Below are 22,033 nucleotides of genomic sequence, written 5' to 3'. Positions count from 1 at the left end.
CATGTTAAATACAATCAACAAAATCCTACAACGTTAATACAACTCAGCTGTTATGTAAATTTAACATAACTGTGTTTAGTAAATCAAACATAACTGCGTTTAGTAAATTAAACCTAAATGTCTTGAGTAAATTCAAAATGTGTGTTAAGTTAATTCAACATAACTGAATGATGTAGCATTTAATTAATACAGTTTGGTGAGATTTGCTTGACAGTATTTAGTAATTATCAATTCTCATCAATTATCAAAAAGACCAGACGAATACATTTTTTTTTTAAAAAGCAGCTTTCTTTTTCTTGTCTTTCCACAGTCAGGTGCTTCCATTATGCTAAAGATGATGGCAAATTATACCAACCATAATCAAACAGCAATAATGATGATGATTAGGGATGCCGCGATCGATCGGCCAGCAATCGGAATCGGCCAATATTCAGTATAAATATGAGATCAGAGAATTCCAATTCTTGTCCACTGCATCACTGGAACTTATTTTGATCCTCCTCCGCCCAGCTGTGGGTGGCAAGAGATGGAGAAGGAGCAGCAGGGAAGCCATGTCACTGTCCCAGTCCATCAGGGGAAAAAACAAGGCAAAAAGTCATTTATTTACTTGGAATGCACAAAGAAAGTAGCCCTAGATCAGGGGTGCCCAACCTTTTTTGAACCAAGATCTACTTTTAAAGTTGCCAGTCTGCCGAGATCTACCAGTCCAAATAGGGAGCCGTAGCCATTACTGATAGCCTACCTACGTATTTAATATAAACACAACAAACAGAAAATTAATCCAGATATAATAAAAGGTAGTTCTCTAAGTTGGAAAAGTGGAAATAAATGTATTTCTCTACCTTAGTGGGACCGCTGGCACTGGGAGGAGACAGCTAGTTTCTCGTAGTCACGGGAAACTAGCACGGTTGCAAGCCTTAGGCAGGCCACAAGGTGGTCATCTGTCATTGTGGATCTGTACTTTGACTTGATGATTTTCATGTGAGAGAAAGCAGACTCGCACAAATAGGTTGTTCCAAAAAGTGCTGTCAAGTTCAAGGCGCATCTTCTGAGGTTGGGATACTTTTGTTCCAGCAGTAGGTTCCAGAACTCTCCATTCATGCCAGGTGTTGCCCTGGATTTGATCTCAATGTAATTTTGCAGTGTGAGAATCTCATTCTCAACAGCAGAGCTATCCAGGTGGAACAGTGATACTACTTTGGAGGCAATGCAATCCACATCAATACTTGCACCAAATGGAAAACACAGATAGCTGGCAACAGGCTCGTTGGATGCAAAGTCAGTAAAGCGCTTCTCAAATTCTGACAAGATGCTCTGAACTTGCTCCTCATAACGTGCACTGTCAAGCTGCACAAAGTCTTTGCCCTGACGTTGAAGTTCTGCCTGCATGTGAGGAAAGTTCCGCAGGTCACAGCGTTGCAGCCTACTTGACAGCAGTTGTAGCTTGCTTTTAAATGTGTTCACTGAACTGATCATGTTGATTACATATTTATCCTTACCCTGCAGCTCTAAATTAAGCTCATTAAGCAGGTCAGTGAGATCTGTCAGGAACGCTAAATCCAAAAGCCACTGGTAGTCCTCTAGCTGTGCATATTCTGCATGTTTTGAAAGCTTCAGAAAATCTTTGATTTCAGGCAACAATCTTTCCCGCAGTGACCCGGGTTCGAATCTGGCCCGCGGTCATTTGCTGCATGTTCTCCCCTCTCTCTCTCCCATACATTCCTGTCTCTCTCTCACACTGTCTCTATCAATAAAGCATAAAATGCCTAAAATAAATCTTTAAAATTTTTTTAAAAAAAACTAGAAATAACCGCCTCGCGGTTGTATGCCTCCGCCAATAAACTTTTTTTTATCATTGCAAGGACAGTCTTTATTTATTGAACATATATAATTAATGTGATTATTAGGTCAACTTAAAGGATTTTGGTGTCTGTAAAAGTAAGTGACAGCACTTCCACCGTTTTTGTAGAATGATCCAAGATCGTTTTCTCAGCTACAGTGGTAAGCAAAACATTATGATGTCACAGTGAAGTTGACCTTTGAACTTTTGGATATAAAATGTCATCACTTCATCATTTTATCCTATTAGACATTTGTGTGAAATTTTGTCATAATTAGTGTATGAATTCTTGAGTTATGGCCAAAAACGTCTTTTGTGAGGTCACAGTGACCTTGACCTTTGACCACCAAATTCTAATCAGTTCATCCTTGAGTCCAAGTGGACGTTTGTGCCAGATGTAATGAAATTCCCTCCAGGCGTTCCTGAGATATCACGTTCATGAGAATGGGACGGACGTGAGGTCACAGTGACCTTGACCTTTGACCACCAAAATCTAATCAGTTCATCCTTGAGTCCAAGTGGACGTTTGTGCCAAATTTGAAGAAATTCCCTCAAGGCGTTCCTGAGATATCGCGTTCACGAGAATGGGACGTACATACGGACGGACGTATGGACGGACGGACAACCCGAAAACATAATGCCTCCGGCCACGGCTGTCGCTGGAGCGGAGGCATAAAAACAACTCAGTGAATCTTGCCAAAAATTTACCTCTGCTTAGCCATCTAACATCTGTGTGCAGCAGCAGGTCTGTGTGTTCTGCGCCTGTCTCCTCCAAGTGAGCACAGAATAACCTTCTCTGTAGACTCCTGGACCGAACGGAACACACAATCTTCATCGCAACATCCATCACTTCTTTCATATTTAAAATCTTCCCACACAATGCTTGCTGGTGAATTATACAATGATAATTAAGGAAGTCCGGGAAAGATTCACTTTGTTTGCACAATGCAATGAAGGAGCACCATCAGTTGTGATGGAGATGAGCTTAAAGAGGGGCAATTGGCTCTTGTTAACAAATTCCATGAAAGCGTGGAAAATATCTTTGCCTCTAGTGTGTCCTTTCAATGGCAAAATGGTGAGTAGCTCTTCTTTTGCACTCATGTCTCCAAAAACCATTCTGATGAAAACACATAACTGTGCCACATCCACCATATCAGTCGACTCATCGAACTGGAGAAAAAAACACTCACATGCGTCAATGTCCTTCTTCAGTTGCTCCTCGACATCCTCTGCCATTCCCTTGCCGTGTAACGGTATTCCGGGATAATTGCACGTCCTTAATAGCAGCCACGATATCCGTTTTATTCTTAAAGTCACCGAAGAGTGCATCTGCAGCCTCGACAAACGCTCAACTTCGCCGTCCTTGAAAGATTTCTTGTGTTTAGCAAGAACGTGACTGACGCGATAAGATGCTATTATTGCAGCCTTACCCTTGGTGTTGGGCCTGGTAAAAATTGACAGCTGTGCTGCTAACTGACGCTTCAATTCCCGCACTTTTCGGGTGCGTAGAGCTGTTTTAGCAGGGAAATCGGTCTCGTACCTTTTGTGCACCGTTTTGAAAATCCGCTCCAAATTACCCTTCTTCGGTAAGGCCACGCTTGCAGATAAGACAGATGGACTTTGAATTTGAGTAAACAAAAAAATAATCCTCCTCCCAGTCTGAATGAAAATCGATTTTTTGGCTTCTGCCATATTTGTGTTTTGCCAATTTAGCTAGCTAACTAGTCGATCATGGCCGTGAAGCGTCAATTGGTTGCCTAGCGACAACTGGCCAGTAGCCAATAGCAAAACTGTGGTGTTGAAGTGTATCTGGCAGGATAGGACACCAGAGGTTGCATGGTGAGAAAGGAGAGCACGCGCAGGAAAACGCTGATACACCTTTCTATTTTATTGACTACACTTCTCGCGATCGACTGGGAATCAGTCCGCGATCGACTGGTTGGGCACCCTTGCCCTAGATGTTTGGAATATAAACAAAACAAGTCATGTTGCTTACTGGTGTCATTATCATTCTCTGCAAGTTTCTCAGCCGCTTTCAGAAGTCTCCGCAGCTCAGTTGACCAAGTCAGGTGTTTGGCCTCTTCGATAACCTTGGGCTTGAATGCTGTATCCCACTTCTCAAGCATCTTGGAGGCCGTTTCAGCACCAAACAGCAGCAGGAAGTCTTGATTCAGCTGTTGAACATACACATATGCAAATACATCCAGGCAGTGGCCAGTGCACTGCTAAGGGCTTACATCTTAACAAATTAAAGACTGGATTTTAAGTGACAGAGATGCACAACTCACTAGTCGTTTGACATCTAAAAAACGTGGGAATGTTTTGAAGATGTCTGTGGTTCCCTGTGAGTCATGCACTAGGTCCTGGCGATGTTGGAAGGTAATCTTCATCTTCTTAAACACACTTGCTTCATCAGGAGAGTGAACAAGAAATGATATAGCCTCTCTGCAGGCATCTCCATCAAGCTGCTGAGGCATTGTGGCTGCAGATCTTTGGCGGTTTGGTCCTTGTGCAGGGTATATGCAGGAATCCTGAAGTTAAATTCAATACCTTTTAAGACCTTTTTAAGACCTTTTCAATATATTTTAAGACCTCAACACCACTTCGAGCTGTAACTGGTTACATCAGCGACACACCTTTAACTTACATTTACTATACATTGATTTTGAGATTGCAAAACGAAACAGTCTTAGTTTGCGATAACTTCTATGGACCACTGTATCAATAAAACAGAATTCAGATAGGCCGGGAGGGAACAAAGCTCAAGAGAATAAATTGAGTGACTAACCCAAAGGCAAGGTTTATTAAAAGTAATAACAGTAACACGCTCACACACACACGCACGCACGCACACACACACACAACACGGTCATTAACAAAAATCTCTGTGGTCTTTGCATGCTTTGCTCTCTTTCCCATTCACTTTCCATTGCATTTGGCCTAACAAATGAGGCCATACAACATTTTCACACAAAACATTGGGAATCACATCATCAGCATGCTATTGGGCAGGTGGGGCTCTACAGCAGTGAATGGCAACTTAGCCATTAGAAGGACACTCCTGGGCCTACTGTATATTACAATTACAACTGATAAAGCCACACACACACACACACACACACAGTCTTATGAAATCATACATTTCAGAACTCAGAATTTCACTATATGTACAGGGGCGGAAATTACGGGGGGGACAGGGGGGTCCGGACCCCCCCTTCCTGGGACTAACAGAGAGTTGTCCCCCTCAATATATCATTGTAAACATAACTATATAATTTTAAATAATATAATAATATGCATTGAAAGCACTTGTGCTAATTATAGATGCAAAACAATGCGTTTTTAAGTTTCGAAAGATTGCGTCCCCCTCTCATATGCCTCACAGTGGTTTGGTCCACTGCCTACCTGCCTCCCCGAACCCCCACACACACACATTAGCCCTCGGTACGAGTGTCTGTGGAGGATCTCTGGAAGTGTGTCAGTGGTGGCTGACCTCCAGTAAGCTACTTTGCAAAGGTTAACTTAAAACAAAGGATGTGTCAGACATTTTTCTTTACTTCTACCACTCAATAGAATAAAACACATTCACAATTGTAACCAGACTACATTTTGTTGGCTCCATTACCTCGCGGTTGAATCTTGTGCGTCAGCGTGTTGGTACGGAGCCGCGTCTCCTAATGCATGTATGTCTATGGAGGCAGGAGGTCTATCCACAATTAAAATCATCATAACTCACTGAATTTTCGACCAATTTTCAAGCGGTTTGGTTTGTTACAAATGCCAGACATGTATTTATGATACAGGATACTTGGTTAAATTAAAATGCCGGTTTTCATACCAAAATACTTTATCTTTTGTAGATGGTAACAATAATATTTCTATAATATAATATTTAAGATTAACTTACCCTACGTAATTAGGTTCTAAGTATATTATTTTTTTCTTACTGCATGTAAAATGGCTGCCACTATGTTATTTTGTTCATAATTTTGGAAATAAATGAAGACTTAATTAATAAAAAAGACATAATTACAACAAACATTATGTTAAAATATAAGTAAGTTTCTGGCAGGCTTCATAGCGTTCTGGACTTTTACACATTGACAGCAAAACATTAGAGATCTGCTTTTTCGGGAAAACTAAATCTAATTAAAGCTGCAAGCAGCGATGATTGGGCCCTCGCACTTTCCGCACGTTGGGGTGTGCTGCAGCCGCGGCGGCGTTACTGGACACTGACCGGTCGATGCGGCTCTGAATTTTCAGTATAAAAGATGTCATTTCCTTTTGCCAGTAGGTGGCGCTATGACTATGATTTAAAATCGGCTTGTAGATGTCTTCAGGGCAGGACTGTCATCAATCGTGTGAAGTTTGGGGCAGATTTGACCATGTACGGTGGAGTTACAGAGCACTTCCTGTGTTGCCAGTAGGTGGCGCTATGACTGTAACGGAATATTGGCCTGTAGATGTGCTCAGGCCGGGACACTTATCAAACATGTGAAGTTTGGGGCAGATGTGACCATGTACAGCCGAGTTCCAAACCACTTCCTGTGTTGCCAGTAGGTGGCGCTATGACTGTAACGGAATATTGGCCTGTAGATGTGCTCAGGCCGGGACTCTCATCAAACATGTGAAGTTTGGGGCAGATTTGAGCATGTACAGTGGAGTTACAAACCACTTCCTGTTTTGCCAGTAGGTGGCGCTATGACTATAACTGAATATTGCCATGTCGATGTCTTGAAGCCATGACACTTATCAAACATGTGAAGTTTGGGGCAGATTTGACCATGTACAGTGGAGTTACAAACCACTTCCTGATTTGCCAGTAGGTGGCGCTATGACTATAACTGAATATTGCCATGTCGATGTCTTGAGGCCATGACACTTATCAAACATGTGAAGTTTGGGGCAGATTTGACCATGTACAGTCGAGTTACATAGCACTTCCTGTTTCGTGGCGAAACATGGAAATTCGACGCCTCGCCACGCCCACACCGTTGGACGTAAACTCAAGCTTTTGATAACTTTTCATCGTCAAGGTCTGTTATATACGCTGACCAAGTTTGAGGTGGATCCGATTAACCTCCTAAGAGGAGTTTGTTAAAGTATGACCCCTGTAAATGGCCAAAAATGCCACAATAAATGCAAAATGGCTGACTTCCTGTTGGGTTTAGGTCATGGCACCCATTGACCTTTTTTTTAAGTCTGGACATGATACATGTGCCTGGCAAATTTCGTATATGTAGGTGAAACGTAGCGCGACGGGTATTTATTTGAAATTTTGTAGGGGGCACTATTGAGCCATTTTGCCACACCCATGTGCAAGACCCATAAAATATTAAATTTTTCAGCACTTGTGAGGCATGTGCAAAGTTTCGCAACTATCCGAGCACCTTTAGCCCCTTAAAAATGCGATTCATTGGAGGGAAATATAATAATAATTAAAGATGATCGGGCCCTCGCACTCCGCGCATGTCGGGGTGTGCCGCAGCCGCGGCATCATTACTGGACACCGACCGGTCGACGCGGCTCTGTATTTTCAGTATAAAACAAGTCATTTCCTTTTGCCAGTAGGTGGCGCTATGACTATGATTGAAAATTGGCCTGTAGATGTGTTGAGGCCGGGAGTCTCATCAAACATGTGAAGTTTGGGGCAGATTTGACCACGTACAGCCGAGTTACAAACCACTTCCTGTGTTGCCAGCAGGTGGCGCTATGACCATAATTGAATATTGGCATGTCGATGTCTTCAGCCCGGGACTCTCATCAAATATGTGAAGTTTGGTGCAGATTTGAGCATGTACAGTGGAGTTACAAACCACTTCCTGTGTTGCCAGTAGGTGGCACTATGACTATAACTGAATATTGGCCTGTGGATGTGTTCAGGCTGGGACACTCATCAAACATGTGAAGTTTGGGGCAGATGTGACCATGTACAGTGGAGTTACAAAGCACTTCCTGTATTGCCAGCAGGTGGCGCTATGACTATAAATTAATATTGCCATGTCGATGTCTTGAGGCCATGACACTTAGCAAACATGTGAAGTTTGGGGCAGATGTGACCACGTACAGCCGAGTTACAAAGCACTTCCTGTGTTGCCAGTAGGTGGCGCTATGACAGTGATTGAAAATCGGCATGTAGAAATGTTGAGGCCGGGACACTTATCAAACATGTGAAGTTTGGGGCAGATGTGAGCATGTACGGTGGAGTTACAGGCACTTCCTGTTTCATGGCGAAACATGGAAATTCGACGCCAGGCCACGCCCACACCGTTGGAGGAAAACTCAAGCTTTTAATAACTTTTGATCGTCAAGGTCTGTTATGTACGCTGAGCAAGTTTGAGATGGATCCGATTAACCGTCTAGGAGGAGTTCGTTAAAGTATGACCCCTGTAAATGGGCAAAAACGCACAAAAATGGCACAATCAATTCAAAATGGCTGACTTCCTGTTGGGTTTAGGTCATGGCACGTATTGATGTTTTTTGTAGGTCTGGACATGATACATGTGCCTACCAAATTTGGTACATGTAGGTGAAACGTAGAGCGATGAGTATTTTTTTGAAATTTTGTAGGGGGCGCTATTGAGCCATTTAGCCAAACCCATGCGCAAGACCCATAAAATATGTAATTTTTCACCACTTCTGACGTGTGTGCAAAGTTTCGCAACTTTCCGAGCACGTTTAGCCCCTCAAAAATGCGTTTTTTTTTACAAAGAAAAATAATAATAATTAAAGCTGCAAGCAACGATGATTGGGCCCTCGCACTTCGCGCACGTCAGGGTGTGCCGCAGCCGCGGCGTCGTTACTGGACACCGACCGGTCGACGTGACTCTGAATTTTCATTATAAAACATGTCATTTCCTTTTGCCAGTAGGTGGCGCTATGACTATGATTGAAAATTGGCCTGTAGATGTGTTGAGGCCGGGAGTCTCATCAAACGTGTGAAGTTTGGGGCAGATTTGACCACGTACAGCTGAGTTACAAACCACTTCCTGTGTTGCCAGTAGGTGGCGCTATGACCATAACTGAATATTGGCATGTCGATGTCTTCATGCCGGGAGTGTCATCAAACATGTGAAGTTTGGGGCAGATTTGACCATATACGGTGGAGTTACAGAGCACTTCCTGTGTTGCCAGTAGGTGGCGCTATGACTGTGATTGAAAATTGGCATGTAGAAATGTTGAGGCCGGGACACTTATCAAACATGTGAAGTTTGGGGCAGATGTGACCATGTACAGTGGAGTTACAAACCACTTCCTGTTTTGCCAGAAGGTGGCGCTATGACTATAACTGAATTTTGCCATGTTGATGTCTTGAGGCCATGACACTTATCAAACATGTGAAGTTTGGGCCAGATTTGACCATGTACGGCCAAGTTACAAAGCACTTCCTGTTTCGTGGCGAAACATGGAAATTCGACGCCTCGCCACGCCCACGCCGTTCGAGGAAAACTCAAGCTTTTAATAACTTTTCATCGTCAAGGTCTGTTATATACGCTGAGCAAGTTTGAGGTGGATCCGATTAACCGTCTAGGAGGAGTTCGTTAAAGTATGACCCCTGTAAATGGGCAAAAACGCACAAAAATGCCACAATCAATTCAAAATGGCTGACTTCCTGTTGGGTTTAGGTCATGGCAGCTATTGACGTTTTTTGTAGGTCTGGACATGATACATGTGCCTACCAAATTTCGTACATGTAGGTCAAACGTAGAGCGATGAGTATTATTTTGAAATTTTGTAGGGGGCGCTATTGAGCCATTTTGCCACACCCATGCGCGAGACCCATAAAATATGTAATTTTTCAGCACTTCTGACGTATGTGCAAATTTTCGCAACTTTTCCAGCACCTTTAGCCCCTCAAAAATGCGATTCATTCGGCAGAAAAATAATAATAATAATTAAAGCTGCAAGCAGCGATGATCGGGCCCTCGCACTTCGCGCATGTCGGGGTGTGCCGCAGCCGCGGCATCGTTGCTGGACACCGACCTGTAGACGCGGCTCTGATTTTCTGTATATAACGTGTCATTTCCTGTGTTGCCAGTAGGTGGCGCTATGTCTATAACTGAATATTGGCATGTAGAAATGTTGAGGCCAGGACTCTCATAAAAAATGTGAAGTTTGGGGCAGATTTGACCACGTACAGCCGAGTTACAAACCACTTCCTGTTTTGCCAGTAGGTGGCGCTATGACTATGACTAAATATTGCCATGTAGATTTGTTCAGGCTGGGACTGTCATCAAACATGTGAAGTTTGGGTCAGATTAGACCACGTACAGCCGAGTTACAAGCCATTTCCTGTGTTGCCAGTAGGTGGAGCTATGACTATAACAGAATATTGGCATGTAGAAATGTTGAGGCCAGGACTCTCATAAAAAATGTGAAGTTTGGGGCAGATTTGACCACGTACAGCCGAGATACAAACCACTTCCTGTTTTGCCAGTAGGTGGCGCTATGACTATAACTGAATATTGGCCTTTAGATGTGTTCAGACTGTGACACTTAGCAGACATGTGAAGTTTGTGCCAGATTTGACCACGTCCAGCGGAGTTACATACCACTTCCTGTTTCGTGGCGAAACATGGAAATCCGACGCCCCGCCCATGACTATAACTGAATATTGGCCTTTAGATGTGTTCAGACTGTGACACTTAGCAAACATGTGAAGTTTGGGGCAGATTTGACCATGTACAGTGGAGTTACAAACCACTTCCTGTTTCGTGGCGAAACATGGAAATTCGACGCCCCGCCCATGACTATAACTGAATATTGGCCTTTAGATGTGTTCAGACTGTGACACTTAGCAAACATGTGAAGTTTGGGGCAGACTTGACCATGTACAGTGGAGTTACAAAGCACTTCCTGTTTCGTGGCGAAACATGGAAATGCGACGCCCCGCCCATGACTATAACTGAATATTGGCCTTTAGATGTGTTCAGACTGTGACACTTATCAAACATGTGAAGTTTGGGGCAGATTTGACCATGTACAGTGGAGTTACATAGCACTTCCTGTTTCGTGGCGAAACATGGAAATTCGACGCCTCGCCACGCCCACGCCGTTCGAGGAAAACTCAAGCTTTTAACAATTTTTCATCGTCAAGGTCTGTTATATACGCTGAGCAAGTTTGAGTTTGATCCGATTAACCGTCTAGGAGGAGTTCGTTAAAGTATGAACCCTGTAAATGGGCAAAAACGCACAAAAATGCCACAATCAATTCAAAATGGCTGACTTCCTGTTGGGTTTAGGTCATGGCACGTATTGATGTTTTTTGTAGGTCTGGACATGATACATGTGCCTACCAAATTTGGTACATGTAGGTGAAACGTAGAGCGATGAGTATTTTTTTGAAATTTTGTAGGGGGCGCTATTGAGCCATTTAGCCAAACCCATGCGCAAGACCCATAAAATATGTAATTTTTCACCACTTCTGACGTGTGTGCAAAGTTTCGCAACTTTCCGAGCACGTTTAGCCCCTCAAAAATGCGTTTTTTTTTTTACAAAGAAAAATAATAATAATAATTCCTTGAAATACAATAGGTCCTCGCACCGGACGGTGCTCGGGCCCTAATAATAATTCCTTGAAATACAATAGGTCCTCGCACCGGACGGTGCTCGGGCCCTAATTAAAGCTGCAAGCAGCGATGATCAGGCCCTCGCACTTCGCGCACGTCAGGGTGTGCCGCAGCCGCGGCGTCGTTACTGGACACCGACCGGTCGACGTGACTCTGAATTTTCATTATAAAACATGTCATTTCCTTTTGCCAGTAGGTGGTGCTATGACTATGATTGAAAATTGGCCTGTAGATGTGTTGAGGCCGGGAGTCTCATCAAACGTGTGAAGTTTGGGGCAGATTTGACCACGTACAGCCGAGTTACAAACCACTTCCTGTGTTGCCAGTAGGTGGCGCTATGACCATAACTGAATATTGGCATGTCGATGTCTTCATGCCGGGAGTTTCATCAAACATGTGAAGTTTGGGGCAGATTTGACCATATACGGTGGAGTTACAGAGCACTTCCTGTGTTGCCAGTAGGTGGCGCTATGACTGTGATTGAAAATTGGCATGTAGAAATGTTGAGGCCGGGACACTTATCAAACATGTGAAGTTTGGGGCAGATGTGACCATGTACAGTGGAGTTACAAACCACTTCCTGTTTTGCCAGAAGGTGGCGCTATGACTATAACTGAATTTTGCCATGTTGATGTCTTGAGGCCATGACACTTATCAAACGTGAAGTTTGGGCCAGATTTGACCATGTACGGCCGAGTTACAAAGCACTTCCTGTTTCGTGGCGAAACATGGAAATTCGACGCCTCGCCACGCCCACGCCGTTCGAGGAAAACTCAAGCTTTTAATAACTTTTCATCGTCAAGGTCTGTTATATACGCTGAGCAAGTTTGAGGTGGATCCGATTAACCGTCTAGGAGGAGTTCGTTAAAGTATGATCCCTGTAAATGGGCAAAAACGCACAAAAATGCCACAATCAATTCAAAATAGCTGACTTCCTGTTGGGTTTAGGTCATGGCACCTATTGACGTTTTTTGTAGGTCTGGACATGATACATGTGCCTACCAAATTTCGTACATGTAGATCAAACGTAGAGCGATGAGTATTATTTTGAAATTTTGTAGGGGGCGCTATTGAGCCATTTTGCCACACCCATGCGCGAGACCCATAAAATACGTAATTTTTCAGCACTTCTGACGTATGTGCAAATTTTCGCAACTTTTCCAGCACCTTTAGCCCCTCAAAAATGCGATTCATTCGGCAGAAAAATAATAATAATTCCTTGCATTACAATAGGTCCTCGCACCGGTCGGTGCTCGGGCCCTAATAATAATAATTCCTTGCATTACAATAGGTCCTCGCACCGGTCGGTGCTCGGGCCCTAATAATTCCTTGAAATACAATAGGTCCTCGCACCGGACGGTGCTCGGGCCCTAATAATAATTAAAGCTGCAAGCAGCGATAATCGGGCCCTCGCACTTCGCGCACGTCAGGGTGTGCCGCAGCCGCGGCGTCGTTACTGGACACCGACCGGTCGACGTGACTCTGAATTTTCATTATAAAACATGTCATTTCCTTTTGCCAGTAGGTGGTGCTATGAATATGATTGAAAATTGGCCTGTAGATGTGTTGAGGCCGGGAGTCTCATCAAACGTGTGAAGTTTGGGGCAGATTTGACCACGTACAGCCGAGTTACAAACCACTTCCTGTGTTGCCAGTAGGTGGCGCTATGACCATAACTGAATATTGGCATGTAGATGTCTTCATGCCGGGAGTGTCATCAAACATGTGAAGTTTGGGGCAGATTTGACCATATACGGTGGAGTTACAGAGCACTTCCTGTGTTGCCAGTAGGTGGCGCTATGACTGTGATTGAAAATTGGCATGTAGAAATGTTGAGGCCGGGACACTTATCAAACATGTGAAGTTTGGGGCAGATGTGACCATGTACAGTGGAGTTACAAACCACTTCCTGTTTTGCCAGAAGGTGGCGCTATGACTATAACTGAATTTTGCCATGTTGATGTCTTGAGGCCATGACACTTATCAAACATGTGAAGTTTGGGCCAGATTTGACCATGTATGGCCGAGTTACAAAGCACTTCCTGTTTCGTGGCGAAACATGGAAATTCGACGCCTCGCCACGCCCACGCCGTTCGAGGAAAACTCAAGCTTTTAATAACTTTTCATCGTCAAGGTCTGTTATATACGCTGAGCAAGTTTGAGGTGGATCCGATTAACCGTCTAGGAGGAGTTCGTTAAAGTATGATCCCTGTAAATGGGCAAAAACGCACAAAAATGCCACAATCAATTCAAAATGGCTGACTTCCTGTTGGGTTTAGGTCATGGCACCTATTGACGTTTTTTGTAGGTCTGGACATGATACATGTGCCTACCAAATTTCGTACATGTAGATCAAACGTAGAGCGATGAGTATTATTTTGAAATTTTGTAGGGGGCGCTATTGAGCCATTTTGCCACACCCATGCGCGAGACCCATAAAATACGTAATTTTTCAGCACTTCTGACGTATGTGCAAATTTTCGCAACTTTTCCAGCACCTTTAGCCCCTCAAAAATGCGATTCATTCGGCAGAAAAATAATAATAATTCCTTGCATTACAATAGGTCCTCGCACCGGTCGGTGCTCGGGCCCTAATAATAATAATTCCTTGCATTACAATAGGTCCTCGCACCGGTCGGTGCTCGGGCCCTAATAATTCCTTGAAATACAATAGGTCCTCGCACCGGACGGTGCTCGGGCCCTAATAATAATTAAAGCTGCAAGCAGCGATAATCGGGCCCTCGCACTTCGCGCACGTCAGGGTGTGCCGCAGCCGCGGCGTCGTTACTGGACACCGACCGGTCGACGTGACTCTGAATTTTCATTATAAAACATGTCATTTCCTTTTGCCAGTAGGTGGTGCTATGAATATGATTGAAAATTGGCCTGTAGATGTGTTGAGGCCGGGAGTCTCATCAAACGTGTGAAGTTTGGGGCAGATTTGACCACGTACAGCCGAGTTACAAACCACTTCCTGTGTTGCCAGTAGGTGGCGCTATGACCATAACTGAATATTGGCATGTAGATGTCTTCATGCCGGGAGTGTCATCAAACATGTGAAGTTTGGGGCAGATTTGACCATATACGGTGGAGTTACAGAGCACTTCCTGTGTTGCCAGTAGGTGGCGCTATGACTGTGATTGAAAATTGGCATGTAGAAATGTTGAGGCCGGGACACTTATCAAACATGTGAAGTTTGGGGCAGATGTGACCATGTACAGTGGAGTTACAAACCACTTCCTGTTTTGCCAGAAGGTGGCGCTATGACTATAACTGAATTTTGCCATGTTGATGTCTTGAGGCCATGACACTTATCAAACATGTGAAGTTTGGGCCAGATTTGACCATGTATGGCCGAGTTACAAAGCACTTCCTGTTTCGTGGCGAAACATGGAAATTCGACGCCTCGCCACGCCCACGCCGTTCGAGGAAAACTCAAGCTTTTAATAACTTTTCATCGTCAAGGTCTGTTATATACGCTGAGCAAGTTTGAGGTGGATCCGATTAACCGTCTAGGAGGAGTTCGTTAAAGTATGACCCCTGTAAATGGGCAAAAACGCACAAAAATGCCACAATCAATTCAAAATGGCTGACTTCCTGTTGGGTTTAGGTCATGGCACCTATTGACGTTTTTTGTAGGTCTGGATATGATACATGTGCCTACCAAATTTCGTACATGTAGATCAAACGTAGAGCGATGAGTATTATTTTGAAATTTTGTAGGGGGCGCTATTGAGCCATTTTGCCACACCCATGCGCGAGACCCATAAAATCCGTAATTTTTCAGCACTTCTGACGTATGTGGAAATTTTCGCAACTTTTCCAGCACCTTTAGCCCCTCAAAAATGCGATTCATTCGGCAGAAAAATAATAATAATTCCTTGCATTACAATAGGTCCTCGCACCGGTCGGTGCTCGGGCCCTAATAATTCCTTGCATTACAATAGGTCCTCGCACCGGTCGGTGCTCGGGCCCTAATAATTCCTTGAAATACAATAGGTCCTCGCACCGGACGGTGCTCGGGCCCTAATAATTCCTTGCATTACAATAGGTCCTCGCACCGGTCGGTGCTCGGGCCCTAATAATTCCTTGCATTACAATAGGTCCTCGCACCAGTCGGTGCTCGGGCCCTAATAATAATAATTCCTTGAAATACAATAGGTCCTCGCACCGGACGGTGCTCGGGCCCTAATAATAATTCCTTGAAATACAATAGGTCCTCGCACCGGACGGTGCTCGGGCCCTAATAATAATTCCTTGAAATACAATAGGTCCTCGCACCGGACGGTGCTCGGGCCCTAATAATTCCTTGAAATACAATAGGTCCTTGCACCGGACGGTGCTCGGGCCCTAATAATAATTCCTTGAAATACAATAAGTCCTCGCACCGGACGGTGCTCGGGCCCTAATAATAATTCCTTGAAATACAATAGGTCCTCGCACCGGACGGTGCTCGGGCCCTAATAATAATTCCTTGCATTACAATAGGTCCTCGCACCGGTCGGTGCTCGGGCCCTATTTAAAGCTGCAAGCAGCGATGATCGGGCCCTCGCACTTCGCGCACATCGGGGTGTGCCGCAGCCGCGGCATCATTACTGGACACCGACCGGTCGACGCGGCTCTGAATTTTCAGTATAAAACAAGTCATTTCCTTTTGCCAGTAGGTGGCGCTATGACTATGATTGAAAATTGGCCTGTAGATGTGTTCAGGCCGGGAGTCTCATCAAACATGTGAAGTTTGGTGCAGATTTGAGCATGTACAGTGGAGTTACAAACCACTTCCTGTGTTGCCAGTAGGTGGCGCTATGACTGTGATTGAATATTGGCCTGTAGAAATGTTGAGGCCGGGACACTTATCAAACCTGTGAAGTTTGGGGCAGATGTGACCATGTACGGTGGAGTTACAGGCACTTCCTGTTTTGCCAGAAGGTGGCGCTATGACTATAACTGAATTTTGCCATGTTGATGTCTTGAGGCCATGACACTTATCAAACATGTGAAGTTTGGGCCAGATTTGACCATGTATGGCCGAGTTACAAAGCACTTCCTGTTTCGTGGCGAAACATGGAAATTCGACGCCTCGCCACGCCCACGCCGTTCGAGGAAAACTCAAGCTTTTAATAACTTTTCATCGTCAAGGTCTGTTATATACGCTGAGCAAGTTTGAGGTGGATCCGATTAACCGTCTAGGAGGAGTTCGTTAAAGTATGACCCCTGTAAATGGGCAAAAACACACAAAAATGCCACAATCAATTCAAAATGGCTGACTTCCTGTTGGGTTTAGGTCATGGCACCTATTGATGTTTTTTGTAAGTCTGGACATGATACATGTGCCTACCAAATTTCGTACATGTAGGTGAAACGTAGAGCGATGAGTATTTTTTTGAAATTTGTAGGGGGCGCTATTGAGGCATTTTTCCACACCCATGCGCAAGACCAGTAAAATATCAAATTTTTCACCACTTCTGAGGCGTGTGCAAAGTTTGGTGAGTTTTGGAGCACGTTTAGGCCCTCAAAACTGCGATTCATTGGAGGGAAAAATAATAATAATAATTCCTTGCATTTCAATAGGTCCTCGCACCGGTCGGTGCTCGGGCCCTAATAATTCCTTGTATTACAATAGGTCCTCGCACCGGTCGGTGCTCGGGCCCTAATAATAATTCCTTGAAATACAATAGGTCCTCGCACCGGTCGGTGCTCGGGCCCTAATAATTCCTCGCATTTCAATAGGGCTCGCACCGGTCGGTGCTCGGGCCCTAATAATAATTCCTTGCATTTCAATAGGGCTTCGCACCGGTCGGTGCTCGGGCCCTAATAATTCCTTGCATTTCAATAGGGCTTCGCACCGGTCGGTGCTCGGGCCCTAATAATAATAATTCCTTGCATTTCAATCGGGCTTCGCACCGGTCGGTGCTCGGGCCCTAATAATAATTCCTTGCATTTCAATAGGGCTTCGCACCGGTCGGTGCTCGGGCCCTAATTAGGCATATATTAGCTTTAGTTCAGTTAATGGGTGTTGCATCTCACCTACTACTGTAAATAACCTGCATGCTGTGTGTGTGTGTGGGGTGTGTGTGTGTGTGTGTGTGTGTGTGTGTGTGTGTGCCTATTTGTCAGCCAGTCAGTTAAAATGGCAGAGAAAAGAAAAACAGACATCCGATCATTTTTCAGCGCACCGAAACGCCAAGTAAAAAGACCCCAGTAATATCAAAGGCAATTTGATAAAATCTTCATAAGAAAGGAATGAAGTGCTTATGGAAATGTTTCATAATGGACCTCTATATACATTTAATACAACAGTACTTTTGGCGGCACCTTTGGTGTCCCCTTCAGGAATTGCTCTTGAGAAATTTTTCTGTTTATTGTCCCCCCCAACAGTGAAATGAAATATCCGCCCTTGTATATGTACTTGTGTAAACTTTGAACTTGGATAATGGTAATATATGACACAAACGGTGAGCTGTGGGGGGGCTCCCTCCTTACAAATAGCTATCAAGATTCATGGCATGTGCCTCAATTCAGTTGCTTTGCGTTCCAACAATTTTTCAGTTTCCCACAAGCGCTACGCGGCTACGCAATTCGCCCGGTGCACAAGAGGGCGTCTCTTAACTTCCGGGTTATGCATTACTGTTTCCGGTTGTAGTTTGTTGTAGTAGTTGTGAGGAGCATAATAAATAAATTCACGCAAACTTTTAGCACACAAACTCTTTGGACAAATAGGCTATTCACATTGAAAAAATAGGTACAAAATTTAATACCTCATAAAATGGCGATTAAGACTTTTTAATACTTTTTAAGGGCCTTAATTTTCGCTACATTAACTTATTACCTTTTAATACTTTTTAAGACCCCGCGGACACCATGTTGTGCCCGAGTTGCTGTGGCTTCCTTGACTGGCCGTTGATGTGTTTTCCTGGACATGGTCTTGAGGCGCCATGCTAAATATCCTGTGCCTTTTTCCCCATCATAGAAGTGCTCCTGTTTAGTTATTTTTTAAAAACATCATTACAGAAGGTCCATTAGTCATTGGTCTTAAAGAAAGTGCAGTTATAGCATTGGAAATGAACGATTGTATAAAAATGTCAATCAAATTATCTTTTTTGCGTTTGTATAGCCATTCTTTTCATGTGAGATGGGGCTGCTAGGGATAATGATCAAAGTTAGAGACCCAGAAACTCAAGGACAGTCATTTCAGTCAAGTTTTCCATTTTTGGACTTGTGTAGTATCTCATTTACCCAATTCATTGTGAATGCACTAGGAGCATTTTTTATTGATGATTGTAGTTTTAACAGCATGGAATTACAATCTGATGTAATCACTTAATCATCACTAAAGATTTTGCATCTTTATGACCATTTTCAATACCAAGTTGAACAGTGTGGCATACTCCACAGCTTTAGTTGCTCAGTGGTACTGCGGTGCGTCATACTTTAGGTCAGTATCAAAATAAACACACAAAAAAAATAAAAAATGTTGAAATACCAGCACTTTTTATAAGTCACGGTGTTGCATTTAATCATGTAAACTAAAACCCCAAAGCTATAGTCTGTAAAATAGTGTATTTTCTGGAAGTAAGCCTCATTTTAAACTTACATAGCCTTTTGGAGAAAAAGGATCCTTCAGTGAAGGAAAGAGTGTAATGATTCCCAGGGCATACTTCTCCTTCTGCTTACTGGAAGGAATCCTCCTTCAGAGTAAAAACAATGGAAAAACCATAGTCTAAATGCCCTACTAATGACTGTAAGGCCCCATATATGTTAATCAAACCGTGCATTTTTAAAATTCATTACATTCCTTCTTATTATAAATACTTTCAGTCTAAAATAGTTTAAAATGAATAGTTTGTTTAAGGTACACTTACCCATGCATCTCAGTCATATGGCTAGCCAATATGTTGACGAGCTGTCTCTGAGTGTGGTGCATCAGTGTATTTTCTGACTTGTACTCTTCCAGGACATCCTCACCTCCAGGTTTACTAAGTAAGGCATTTTCAACCATCTACTCACATAAGAGAAAACATTGACTTTTCAGTGTACAATTCAGTGTACCACAATTCAGTCTACAAGACTGAGGCCATTGGCTACACTTCATTGATGATGTTTTGAGTCCAAATAATAAACGTTATCTACTGCTCTCAAGTACCTTTTTTGAAGCCTCTGACTCAGAAACCTCTGTGGTAGACTGGTTCCTGGCTGCAGGGCTGGATGTAAGTCTCCCTGTGGGAATCCCCCATTCTATGCGATTAGTGATGTCATTGTCACTTGAATTAACTGACAAGGTATCCGAGAGGGAAGATGGTGTTGAATTATCTAAAGGAGAAACATCTTGAAAAGAAGGTAAAATGTAATTATGAAAATATGTCCAGTACAAGCGTGACCTGCTAGAAATGTGCTATTCAGGGATGGCCTGACACTATAGTAGAGATGATTTGTGACAGTGATTATTTCAAATAAAATGTCAACATTTTCGACATAGCAAAATGTGACCTTGTGTAACACAAGCATGGAACAATCACAACCAACCCCACATTTTCAAACTATTCTGGCAAATGGATGCTAATCTATCTTCCACTTAAAAATTGTTTCTTAATTCACCTACTTTGTCACAGTCGTCAGACAGTAAGGTACATAAAGTAGTCTCACTTTGACAACATTTGTGCAGCAGAAAAACTGTGAGCACTGATTATTACAGCAGATTTAATAATGAAAGACCTTCATCTGAAATGCTGTCGCGTATTGTCAGGCATAAGTCAGGATTGGCCTCTATCAGTTCAAGAAGGATGTCTTCCTCCACTGATGTGTCAGTTTCATCAAAGATGTGAAGTTCAGCTGCATCATGAAGCCCAAACTTGTTTTTGAGTACAGGAAGACAAGCATGACACCAGATAAGATACCTGAAGCAGGTTTAGAACTGCACATAATGCATTACTGATACACCAATGTGTCTCTAAAATTATTCTGAAATTGCACATTTCTTTCACTGGTTAACAATAGTATTATGATGTTTTATAATTAATTATCTGATTTTAATTGTCAAATTTCTCATTCATAAATCTAAATTCTCCAAATCATCCATTTTTAACACTTTCTTAATAGAACTCAATTTGAATATAGAAAGCTTTAAGATTTATTATTTTTGTTATTATTGTTATATTATTATATATCTTACTATAGTACGGGTCATGAAAATGTTATACCTATTAACCAGCTTCTTGTATGTCTATTTGTTTTGTAAAGTTATTGTTGTTTAATTAAAAAAAGTGTAAAAGACTTGCATTAAACAGGCCTGCACCAAGAAGCATACTGCCCTTTAGTGGCCAATGCTGGTAATGCCAATATGAACTTCATAAGAAAGAAAACCACTCTAGTAAAAAAAAATATATATATTCATACATTATGACATTCCTGACATTCAAATAAAAAGAATCTTGACATACGGCAGATATACACTTTACTACACAAGCTGTGAGCTACTCACCTTCATTGATGAATTCCAAAAAGGTGAAACCTGATTGTAATCTGATGTACTTCTTGGTACTCTGGTATTTCATCTTCAGCAACATGACGACATCTCACAGAAACTGCATGCAGTAGAGAACATAGCTGTTTAACTTTCACAGGTGCAGAGTTATCAACTGAATTTTAATTTCAGCCAAGTGGCCAAAAATTTACAATAAAATGCTATTTTAAATCTATTTAAATATTGATTCTGAGATAAATTGTTAAATTCCCCAGTGACCTGCACTAATACTACTAATTAATTCTATCAGGAGGCAGAAGGTAATTTCCTGTCTTGTCCTGTCCTGCCTTATGAGATCTAATGTATGGATCAAATCCACGATGTGGGAGCAATATTCTTGCATGCTTTAAACAAATGGAAAGACGGAATTATGTAGTTTTGACATTTTTACCTGTCTTCAAGTGCTGAGCTATTAATAGAAAAGAAGGTAATGCCTCTATGGGGCTCTATGTTGCTGGACTGCCATAAACCCCCCTCACTATTTTTTTATGGATTTACCTATTCACATGGGTCACATTTTCAGGTTGGAAAAAACGGGAAAGAAACCTAAAGAAAATCACATCAAATACAACACAGTCAAACAACATAGCCTAAATTCACACTATCAGCAGCACCATTTTGCAGCACATACAGAACGTGTACAAAGCCAGAATGAATACACAGCAAAATATGTGCTTATTTTTTAGAAGAGTTTCCTCTTGATTTTTTGGCAGCAAATTCCTCAATGAGGCTTGTACAGTCCACCGTAGATAAATGTGACTTGTGAGCTAGCATATTACAGAGCTACATTAGCATGAGCTATTATGCACCAGCTTCAACATATCTATCGCATTACACCCGACCTGACGTTATTGCACAAGTTTATATATTGGGCCTCATGCAAGAACATTTTCGTATTTTTATCGTAAATTTCTCGTACTTTTTTCGTGAGGTGGACGCGTACGAGTGTGCCACGTCAGATTCACCAAACGCTGTATCTTCAGAAAACAGTCGTAAATGACCTGCGTAAACACGATGAATTCCACCTGTTCGAAATGAACGCGCGTTCACGAGAATAGTCAATTAGCATAATTGACGCCCCTATAATACTATATAAGGTTAGGC

At 42.8% G+C, this 22,033-nt stretch overlaps 1 protein-coding gene across 1 annotated transcript; it reads right to left on the bottom strand.

Moving 5' to 3' along the window:
- Positions 1-430: 430 nt before the first annotated feature.
- Positions 431-20,972, bottom strand: LOC144539600 (uncharacterized). Its single transcript, XM_078285139.1, has 9 exons — positions 20,888-20,972; positions 20,122-20,268; positions 19,553-19,734; positions 19,272-19,408; positions 19,004-19,097; positions 18,304-18,387; positions 4,129-4,371; positions 3,850-4,014; positions 431-568 (listed from the first exon to the last, which is right to left on the bottom strand). The coding sequence occupies exons 1-9, from the start codon at positions 20,970-20,972 to the stop codon at positions 431-433; spliced, it is 1,275 nt and encodes a 424-aa protein (XP_078141265.1).
- Between the last annotated feature and the right edge of the window lie 1,061 nt (positions 20,973-22,033).

This window comes from Centroberyx gerrardi, chromosome 8, assembly GCF_048128805.1.
Source record: "Centroberyx gerrardi isolate f3 chromosome 8, fCenGer3.hap1.cur.20231027, whole genome shotgun sequence".
NCBI lineage: Eukaryota > Metazoa > Chordata > Actinopteri > Beryciformes > Berycidae > Centroberyx > Centroberyx gerrardi.
Note: the sequence above shows the minus strand (reverse complement) of the source record. Positions and strands in the feature narration are given on the sequence as shown.